A 12,557-nucleotide genomic window follows, 5' to 3' on the forward strand; every position below is an offset into this window, starting at 1 on the left:
AATCTTTTTATCTATTTTTCTACAGAAATATTTCCGAATTGTTTGTTTCTAAATTGAATATTATATAAAAATACTCATTCAAAAATTGTCTACATCATAATATTGATTTATTGAAGTAATTTATAACGGCCAACCAAATTGACAACATAAGTAAATACTTAATATCTAATAATCAAGTTAAATCATCAAAAATCAATACACAAAAATATTATAGCAATGGAATTTTAGGAAATTAGTAAAAATTAATTATAGAAAAATAGACAAACTTATTGACCTAAAATATAATTGTATAATATAATACGGGAAATTGGTACGTTTTCAGTTTTTCACGTCACAACTAGATGTATTTATCATTCGAGGACAATTTCCGGTGTACCTTCGAAAAACTGAAATATCATTTTTAATATGACTAAATCGTTTATCATACTATTTAGTTGCAAAAAATATCTAATTTTGAGGGAAATATTTTGACAACTTCCATCTGCATCTAATATATTAGGATGAGAGTTCTTTCTCATGTGACCGTTTGAATTAACCGCAACTGGTATACAAATACCTAACCTATATATAGTTATAAAATGTTAAGGAAAAACAACGTAACATACAAACGTCATTAACTAAAACGATATTTAATCTTTTATACAAACACTTTAGTCTAAACAACTTTGTAATAAGTAAAAATATTTGTTAAATAATACGTAATATGTATTTCAATAAAATTTAACGCTTTTCGAAATAATAAATAATTACTATTTGCTGATAAAAAAAAAAACCAATACCATGTTGTATGTAATATACTTACTTCTCGAATTCATTCAATTTTATTGTTTATTCAACATGATTTTTTTCAAACAACACTCTTTGTTCTAAAATCTATTAACATTTTCGAAATAATAAGTGTTGTTAGATAAAAAAAATCACTCAGTATACTTAATATAAATAAGTGCATAAACTATATTATAAATAATAAATAATACATATCATATTTTTAAATCGTTAATTTTAATGAACCTTCAATTTTCCCAGACGTTTTGAAAAATTTTCAAATTTTCTTTTCAAATATTAATTATTAAATAAGTAAAGTATTAAATGTAAATACTATCATAACAAACAATTATATTTATTTATTTTATAATAACTTATTCATTCGTTCGTTCATTATAAATAAAATTTTAAAATTATTAATGTATAGCCTATGGTGTTGTGGATTGTAATAAAAAATAAATCAATTTTTTTTTATTCACTTTTACATATTTTCATTTTTATCATAAGGTAAACACATCTTTAGTTTAATGATTAACGTTATGTAGCATTATGATATTAACTAGTGAAAAAATTTGTATAGCATAATTGTATTCTATAGATAATTTAATTGAACTCCGATTATTTTTTGGTAATATTAAAACAGTAAACTATTTAACAATGTTTTCGACGTATAAGAACGGAGTGGATGATTTAATATACATTTAAGCTTCGTTGAATAAAATGAATATAATATTTTACGCTATTCAAGAATATAATAATATATTTGTATATAAGTACTAATATATCTTATTATTATATGTATAAAATCGCTTGTATAGGTAATAGGTTATATAGGTTTGGCGTATAACGTTAAGTATTGATAATATTGCCGTTCGTTTAACATTCTTTGACTTTTTTCAGACCTATAGAGACCAAACAACAATATGTACAATACAACAAAAACCGTTGTCTTTTTTTCAAAAAAAAAAAAGAAGAAGGAAGAGGAGGAGGAAAAAATCTCGAGTAAGGTGCTAAAATAGATTAGTTCCATAACGTGTTAGCGGTGTTTATTTAATATACAAATGAACTGTGTTGGCAAAATACGTGTGAAACAATTGCAATACTGCAACGTCGCGACGCGTTTACAAAATAACACATATACCGCTACCCGACAAATGTAATGTCACTGGTTGTGTATGTTGTGTCCCAGTCGTATTCTTTTTGTTTGCGCGCAAAATGTCGTTCGTCATTTTGAGTGTATATATAATAAAATAAACGCAAATTGTGCAGCACGCATATGTATTTTAATGTGTTCACAGAAATACTTTTTGAGTATCTTGTTTGTGCTTCAAAATGCATCGTTTCAACTATGCATCCATGTGTATTAATTTTTAACGAATTTTTTTACGGTTGCATCCACTTTGCGCAAACTTATCCAAAAACAACTAGTTCCGTAAATTTATACATTTTAAGTCTCGAATAAATACTAAAAAACGAACAATAGAAACCCAGTTTTATCCGAAAACTAGAACGTAGCTCAAATGTTTCTTCTTACGATGTCACTATTGCTTACTATAACGATGTGACAGACATATTCGTAGAACTCGTATCAATTTCTCGTATAGGCAACTGACCCTTAGACTTCATTAATAATATTTAAAACAATTATATTGATATTAACCCCGATTTTGAGCAAAAAATGTGAACAAGTGAGCTTAATGACTCTATCAGAGAACACGGAACGGCGTAGAAAGTTTCCATATGCGATTTAATAGTTCTGTAACCCCGCATCATATTATATCAGGTGACCGAAACCTACATATACCTATTATAAATTTAAGCTTAGACCTACCTTAATATAAATGTATAAAATAAAAATCAAACGAAATAATATTTCAAAAACACAAAAACTACGAACAAAATATAAATAAAAGATGGAAAAATAAAATAATGTGCATTAAACGAGTTTCATCCACTGTTACGTCTTCTGAATGATGTCATATTACTCTGCCTGCATGTATTCAAGGTGATTAACCAAGCTTGGTACACTCCCTTTTTTTCATTTAATAATTTATTTGTTAGAATTCTGATTTTAAGAATGCTTACACTTGAAGACCATATTTTTAATTTCTTGATGTTTGTTTGTACTAGGTACCTATACGTAAGAAGTATCGTGTGGTGAAACAAACTTTTGTTTTTCAAACGAGAAACCCTATTTATTATTTAAAATTATTTAGTTACAATTTTATTTGAAAAGAAAACAATCCCTCACCAATAAAATTAGTCATTACAACACCACCGACAATAAATTGTAATAATAAAATAATAATAATAATATTAAACTAATATAAGTTGTACCTATTTATTGATCGAAAACGTCGTGTGCTAAAGTTTTAAGGCCTTAATACGTAGTACTGAAGTATAATATAACGTTTTACTAAATAGTTTGACTGAGCTAAGAATAAATAAAATCACATTGGGAATGATTAGTATTAGATTTTACAAAAAAATGATGTAAAATGACCATAAACCATATATATAAAATAATACCAAATACGCTGTGCAATACAAATATATTATGTGCATTATACTTAATATGTATATATTATATAGATATAATATGTATATATCTGTTGCAGGTCTGATACGAGGTGCAGCGTTTTTATCAGTTCTACTCCATTATATGTGAAAATTCTAGGACGAGAGAAAAACGTCGTCTTTTGGCCTATAGAATACAATTTTATATAATGTGTATATATTACTGCAGATATAACCACGCATATTATATATGTATAACGCAGAATATACTCATGTGTGTCTATACTGTCTATAAAAAATAATTTTCTCACCGCCTCGAGTGCCCTAAATAAATTCATCGTGACCATTTGTTAAAAACAAAAACAGTTGCGGCGGAAAAAAACATGACTGCGCAGTGATCGAGAATTGCGTGAAAAAAAGACTGCGATTAACGATTCCGCGTTAATCAACTGCAGATGTATATATAGGTAGGTACAAATAATATTATATGGCTGTAGAAACAGAAACGATGGCGTTATTTCAATCGGTTTTTAATCGGATGATATATTTTTAATTCGCCGCGGCGGGAATAACGCGCGGCTCAATTACGGGTTTACGGTACTTTTCGGCTATATAAATCTATATTATATATAGGCGTATATTCATACAGATATATATCTATCGATAAAACGGAAAAGAGCCCCCCAGGTAAACACTAAAACAATATATATATGATATGCAATGTACATATTACTTTACCGGAAAATCTTCATGTATAATAATATAAATATAATATACATATATATACATTTACGGCGTTTTACACGATTCACATCGTTTAGATATATCCGTTCTCGCGGGCCTGTGGTTAATCGGCCCGAAACGGATATTATTTCGAGTGTAATATTATTGTTAGCGCGAATACATGTTGTATACTCCACTGCAACAACACTATAGGTATATTTAACACGGGGTAAAATATATATGTATACATACGATCCGTATCGGAGCTGGAGGAAATCTCGGAGACTTGAACGCTCGAATCACTCGCCGGATCACCGGACACGATCGGGTCAAAGTTCTCGCGTGTACCCACGCCCGCTCATCTACAGGTTCACCTGCGGCGCGTCTCGTTTAGCGCCCCCGCTGCAAAAATGCGCTCGCAATATACGTTATAAACAATAACGTCTCACCACAGTAATGACACATAGGTATATAAAAGTATTAATACACCATTGTTATTTTTCGGTACATCGAACACCTCGATGACGCATAAAACGCGTTCTCGCGAATCCGTCGTGTGTAGGTATATATAATATACATAGGTACGCGAAAAGTGCATATATACGTATGTACTATATGTATATACAATGTATAACTGTGAATAGTCTGAGAATGGAGTTGCCACGAGACTCGAGAGAACGATCGGTATTACGTTTCGACAAGATGATACAATATGTATATAGGTATACGTGAAGGCGTTAGAATCTTTGACAAAAAAAAAAACATTAAATTTTTACTTACAAGGAATAAGCGAGTGGAAAAATGTATCTAACAAGTGTCTATTGATTATACATACGCTGCAATGTATGATTTCACAGAGCACATGCATCGTCCTCATATTACTTCAAATACTTGTTTTTTTAAACTATTTAACTTTCGTAGCCCTTATTTTGAAAATATAAATAATAAGTATGCGGCGTTTGGTGTGACTATAAAAGTATCTATATCAAACATCATAACAAGATAGATTTTTCGTCGATTTAAATGTCTAGAAAGGTCATTGCTTTTACAGTTTATTCTTTATAATTCTACGATTTTAGGTTCGCGGAGTGCGTTATCCGTTGGACGGGTCTCGTCATATTAATGGCAATGAACTGTGGAAATAAAAAGACGTTTTGAGCTGAGGTGACGTGTACCTACATATTGATGCCTGTGGACCTGTTACATACTTATTTTGTTGTACACTCGGGTACGACACGCGTGTTTATCTATTTGCAGCCCGTATGTGTGAGTACACCTATATTTACTATAGCTCATATTCGCGTGTTAATATGATTATCGTGTTATTATTGTTATATGATTATACTTTGTGTGATGTACGCGTTATACAATGTATTGTTATGCAAATCGGGTAACGGAAAACCATCATACGCGTGTGTTCGATTCGTGTTTACGCCACGATTATTGCGCCCGAGAAAATCACTTCGAGTGACTTTTCAAACTTGACATTATTGAGTCGTTTCCCGACTACGTCTCATACGAATTATTGTTATTTCTCTTGCTCTAGTCTCTATTCCTTCGTGATATCGCGCTTTATAAGATATTTTTTAAACACCTACATCATAATGATATAATTATTCGATTCTCGCGTAATTATTCATTTGTACCTTTATAATAATAACACTACAATACTCCAACATGCCAAATTGATGTGCACTTGTAATAATCCGGCATTATTTGCGGCAAAAAAAAATACTCGTACAAATCAAACTATTTAATGTTTATCTATATTATATATATATTATATAAGCAAACTATTCTGAAATAAAATATGATTTTCAAAAACAAAAATCATTCGGTTCTTTAGAAATTGTTAAGTAACTCATTCTTGTTTTATAATATAATCCGTGGTTCATACAAGAACAATACGAACACCGTGTGAACCATTTTCTATTCAAAATAAATGCGATAATCTATGTAATACGCCAATAGAATATTATATATTATTATGTCATCTATACAAATTTTTACTTTATCTTATAAGAAATACTATTTATATAATTTATATAGTTTGATAAAGTTTTTTAAGTTTTAAATCACTACATGATATTGTAATAACAAAATATGTTATTTTTCGTTAAAATACCCAATTTTGTAAGTATTATTAGACCTTCTAACAAAATGTTATATATTTTTTAATTGCGGATAAAAAAAATTTTCAAGGCTATAGATTATAATATAATAATATTCTTAGAAAAAATTCAAATGGTTTTATGAATACATCAAAATAAGAGATTATATTTTAAAAATTCTATAATGTCTAATAAATGTTGATTTATTTATATTAATTTATGAACATTTCGTACGTTAAATGACCAGAATTCATAATTTCAAATTACACTAAATAATATAATTGTATAATAACGAATTATACATTATAAGCTACAAATGTACAACATATTACGATAATATTATTTCTTATCACTCATACCTATATTATAAACTATTTAATGAACGTATAATAAGCTTTTTAGCAGAACTTAATCATACGGTCTATAAGACTATTTAACATACAATTACCCAAGTTTAAAGTTTGATGGAAGAGACTTTTAGTAGACTTTATAGGAGAATTAAACTAGAATCAATCATATCCAATTTGCTACAGGAAACCATTCTCAAAGACCAATTTTTGTAGATTATGGATTATTAAAGACACAAAAATAAAATAATGCATACGACATACATCGATTCATCGTTGTAAATCCAATAAATTCATGCCACTGCCATTATATTGTTAGGGTAATACAAACATCATTACCTATACATATATATAGATATAATAAATCACAATTTTTTCAGCCAATTATGTAAACAAGACGTATATACCTTGTTGGTAAACGATGACGCATTTCTTTAGGTATAGTAAATTTTCTCGTATCCATTCCAATAGATACAATATAATTATGTTGGCATAGAAAATAGGTTGTGTATAATTTCATATGTATCAGAAAGAATCACAACATACAATGTCGTTTCACATGGCGTATATTCAAACGCTTGAATCTAATATGGACGATCAAGGGACTTGAAACGGCACATATATGCGTGTATTGGCGACAGTAACTATATAAAAGTGCATTCGCGACGCGACGCGCAAATAAGAAATAATAACTATGGCCAGTGATAATAATTAAGTTCCATTCTCATAACAGCAAAAATGTATATTATAATATTATGTACTCTCTATTATTGTTGACATTGTGACGTTGTATATGTACGTACATACGTCTACTACTATAGATGCAGACTTAAATTTCTAGTACGACGTCGGGTTAACACTCTACATTATGTCTCGACCGTTCATTGAAGTAAGTGTAGAATTTATGATAAATGATGATCTAATTATCACGTGTATAATATTGTAAAGCAACAATATATTTCGTGAATATACCTAATGTAGAAAATAAAAACTACAGACGTCGTGTGCTGTATAAAACTGTATTCTATGGTATTTATTATACTTAGTATACTTTAATATGTTTGTGAATCGACGTCCTTACACGTTATTATATTATGTGAATAATTATTACGATAAACGTGATGTGAATATTTTCGTTTTTATGCGCGTCTACTGTATATTTTGTCTATTCTATGTGCCCCGTGTGTAACTATACCTATATACTATCACGATACAAATATTACTGTATAGGTAATAGGTCGATAATGATTGCATTATTATTATTATTATATTAATAATATTATTTATATCATAAAATAAATTATAAATTTTACGTTGGAAATGGCTGTTTGTAAAATACATTTCCAACTACACGATAGGGGTTCTGACTGGTGAGGAATAATATTTGGATTTTTATTTTTAAAAATTTGTGCGTTGTAATATGTACTCTGTACAGGTTAAAACGGTAGATGGGATTTCTGCAATCTAATTCTAAATACCTAAATTATACAACCTAAACTACGGTCAATGTGTGGTATAATTTGCTTTATACAGAAAAAACCATTATGTTGGTTATAAAGATTTTTTCTTAATTTTTTGGTCTTAAAAATATGTTTTGTTTCCAGAACTGGTAATTTAATATGAAAACGTTATTTTTTCAATTTCCGTGTTTACCTGTACATATGCAGGCGTGTTTGTACTCTTGTGCGATGTTTTTTATTTTCATTTAATGTATACTATCCAACACTAGAAAAAAAGTCTAATAATAAAATATACCTATACATACGATGTATAGTAAAGTCTTAACGTTTTAATACAATAGTACTAAATTGAACATTAATTTCAAACCTATTTTTTTTTTTATGTATAAATTACTAATTTTAAGGTCACAAACTAGCAACTACAAAAATTATTAACTTGTAAGTTATTTTTAAGTATAGTATCATAATATTGAATATACTCGTATAAAAATAATTAGGATACAATAATTAGTGTAAAGATGCAATGGATTATATAAATGTATACAATTTTGAAAGTTTAAAAGATAGGTTAGATTACACACACATAATACTCACATATACAATCTATAGACGTAGACGACAACTAAAAAAATAAATAAAAATTGAGAAAGGGCGTAACTGAATAGGATTTAAAAGTTAGAATTTCTCAAGTTTCAATGAAATAAAAAATGTTTAACAATAATAATATAGTAATTCAAACTTAAATATTTTGAATTTAATGACCAGCTGTAAAAATTCACGTAATACTATACATATAATATCATCCGTTGCAGTGCATGTCGATGTTTTATAATAATATACTTATATTATCAATAATGACGTCCGTGCGGTATATACGGTCATAAGAATAAACAGTTTTTATTTTCGGTGGCGCTACGAGTAATCGAATAGGGTTAGTTGTAAAAAAAAAACTCATTTCAATCGATCGTTAAACGGGTATAGTATAACGGAGGATTCGTACAATGTCGGTTTATAAGACGCTAAAATACACCAAAAAAAGTAAGAGACTTTTACTAAAAATAATGTTGTATTATATTATAGATACCTATCGGCATAGTAATTCACGACAACGCGCGTATACCGCGGATACGCGTGGAAAACCGATTAATGGTTTATTTTTTGTTATTATATTTTATCATTTTTTTACGCGTCGACGATCGTCCGATAAATAAATAAACATTATTATAACTCTAGTGACATAGTTTTTGTTCGCCGAAAAATAATCACTCCGATGACGTCGGATTGGCCGTTACAATATATTTACACCCGGTGACAGCGCGTTTCGGACGATTAACCGACGTAAAAGTACGACCGATCGTTTGACCATTTTTTTATTTTTTTTTTTATTTTATTTTTTTTTTTTTTTGGCGGTAAAAAATGCGTTTGGAATTTTTTTTTGACGTCAGCCGTCGAACGAACATTACCGTTATTACGGCAATACAGCAATATATTATATTATTATGTACATTGTAGGTATTTAATATATAGACTGCTAGCTATTGCGTTGGCTAATGAACGATATCCCATTTATGCGTGATAAGTGCAAAGAGCCTATATATACCTATTAAATGTAGAATAAATAAAAAATCGTAAATAGTAAAGCCTCTCCTAACGGACACTTCTATGTAGCGGGTGTTTTTTGGATAACAAAGCAAAAGCTGAGTAGCAGACACTATTCCCGACTTTCGAACAACGGTCAACATTTTAGCGACCGACTGTGTCCGGTATTTAGAAGTCTCACTGTACAGTAGTGTACGGCTGTAGTAATAGTAAAAGATAAAAATAGAATATCATATGATTTTCGATCTCCAGTGAGCGAAATGGATTTCCATCTCATTTTACAAGTATAAAAAAAATGTATAACGTCCTCAACCGTCGTTGCGGTCTGAGCATAATATATCATACAAAATTCATAACATTTTGCCTGATCTGTGGCTGGACTTTTATCCTGAGCTATTTTTCCGCTATTCGTGATACCGATAGACAAATGATTCGAATTATTATTGTTTAGCGTTGTACGTATATTATTTGCATTTAAGTACGTTTATAATGTCCTCGAGCGCTCGCGATACGTGGAAATCGATGCGTATATGCTGCACAGTAGTGAAATCGTGTCCGACACACACGCGTATCATAAACGGGTGATGCGTGTGTAACACAATGTAGTATTATACATATGTGTGTGTGTGTGTGCTCGGCTACTCTTATTTTCCGCCGTTTACTCTACATTCGGGCGCGGAAAATTGCAGCCTGCTGTTTTTTCGGTCCGTCAGGCGTCCGCTAAGATCTCAATAATATTATAGTAATAAATAATAATGTTACAATTTTTTGAAAATAAAAATAATATGGAAAAAATCTGACGAATTGTACGTGCACACGATATTATACGAGTCGTTATTATAAATATAGCTTATTATAATACAACGTATAACCTTGAACGGCCGGCGTAACCGTCAACGTCTCCTGGCCATCGCCGCGCTCACGCACGAGATAAATCGCTGCAGCGGATGACGATTATACGATGCTCTTGATTTTTTTTCGTTCTCAATACGCGGAGAATATATTTTCGTTTTTGTTTATTATATCTGTCGCGTGTATTGTTATTACTATATGTAGGTACGTGGTACACGGTTTCAGTGAAAACATGACTAATTTATCGCCATGATTATTTTCGCGTGCGTTTTTAAATGTCCTGCAAACGGCGCGCGTTCATTATAATATCGCGTTTAACGCTGAAATCGTTCCGAATCCGCCGCGGACGAAACGAAACCGACAGCACACGCACACTTACATTTATATATATATATATACGCATACGAATATACATTTGAGCGTATGTAAAGCTAATCGTTTTGCGACCGAATAATTTCACGGCTAAATATACGTATACGCGGGATAATTCCGAGTAATCGTACCTACGTGTTGTATATATAGGCATATTATATAGCAGTCGTGTTCGGTTCGCGTAGGTATATTAATAGCAGTTTGTCGTTCAAAAGAAAGTGTCTGTGCATAATAGACACGAGGCATCACGTAAAATAAATAGACCGCCTTCACAGTCTCGTCAATTATACCTACCACATGCCGTCGTTATTATCAGCACGCGATAAGAGTGTTATTTTATTGAAATCTGCTGTCTTGTGTCGTCGCAGATGTACATAATATTTTAATAATGCTATTATAATATGATTTAGTTAAACGTATCCGTCCGGACGTTATCTACGTAGCCCGGTGTTTATAAGAGATCGATTTCTAAATGAAAAAACTTGGTTCATCTCTGCACACGTGATACGACTGTTTTTAAAGATCAAGCGAGAGTTCCGGTGTAGATATAGGCCTAGGGTCCATTAGTCGCGTCATTAGTTTCGTGTGCTACTCACTACAAAATATACGAATACGATCAGAAACTATTGAGTACTTATACGGAACATATCGGCTTTTATTAAATGTTATTATTACTTTTTTGCTGTGAATTTAAGGCGAAGTGCCCAAAAACGTTCAATTGCGAGCGAAAAAAAAATGTATGTACCTATGCCATTTTTATTACTAAGCATACCTATATTAAACAATAAACTAAACATATGTGTAGAAATCTCACAAGGTATGCACATGCATTTACTCTCAAAATAATAATAATATATACAAAAGAAAAAGAAGCGAATAACTACGGAATCGTAACTATATAAATTATAGACGCACTAAACACGGGCTCTGTCTTTACACTTTTTGAAATATACAAACAAATCATATGCACCAGTTAGGTTCGACTTACACCGGCTGAGATGATAGTGGATAACTATATATAGACACTCAAGTACAGCTTTCGACTTTTAACTTTTTGATAAACGAAAAAAAACACTGAATATACATCGGGACACTGTATTCAATCCGATGTTAGAAGATAGCTAACCAGATTCGACTTTTCTATATTATACTCATCGAGATATACGACGTAAACCGATTTACTCGCATTAATAAGTTATTATAATATTCAAACTTAAATAAGTAGGTATTATTCAAATATTAGGTATCTATAACCAGTCATCTCTTAAATTATTATGTAGAACTATATTTTTAATCAGTATTATTATTATTATTTATTCGTGATCACTAGGGCTCGGATTTTAAAGCATAATAAGCAACTAAAAAAGCAAAAAAGAAGTAAATTTATTCTTAAAAAAAGCAAAAAAAACATGACTAAAAATTAACACGAACTTATTATAAAAATTAATAAAAAATGTTGAAAAATTAATTTAAATTAAAAAAATAATTAATTACCATATTGTGTTTCTCTAGATTTGCAGTAGTGAAACTGATTCTATATTGACCGAAGAAATAATTTTATACATCCCCTGAATTGATCGATGAATACTTCATACAAGAGGTTTCAAATTACAACACTAAGTCTTAAATTTTGAGACGATCGATATCGATGTTATTGGTATACTGACCGCCCGCAGGTACTGCTTGCTATAGGTAATTGATAATCTAAAAATTTAATATATTTAATAAACAACCCGATAACGAAAACAATAATAATCTAATACCTATACCGCATTCTGGGTTTTTACGTTTTTTATTTTTTTATTATTACT

The 12,557-nt window shown here is 30.2% G+C and overlaps 1 protein-coding gene across 1 annotated transcript in view; it reads right to left on the bottom strand.

Moving 5' to 3' along the window:
* The window catches only part of LOC114120877 (uncharacterized), a 45,873-nt gene extending 33,614 nt beyond the window's left edge, over positions 1 to 12,259 (bottom strand). Inside the window, exon 1 of the mRNA XM_050204868.1 lies at positions 12,241 to 12,259. Within this exon, the coding sequence (XP_050060825.1) occupies positions 12,241 to 12,243 (3 nt within the window). The 5' untranslated portion in view covers positions 12,244 to 12,259. The remainder of the gene's footprint in view (positions 1 to 12,240) is intronic.
* Positions 12,260 to 12,557: the final 298 nt, after the last annotated feature.

The sequence above is a fragment of the Aphis gossypii genome, chromosome 3, assembly GCF_020184175.1.
Source record: "Aphis gossypii isolate Hap1 chromosome 3, ASM2018417v2, whole genome shotgun sequence".
Lineage (NCBI taxonomy): Eukaryota > Metazoa > Arthropoda > Insecta > Hemiptera > Aphididae > Aphis > Aphis gossypii.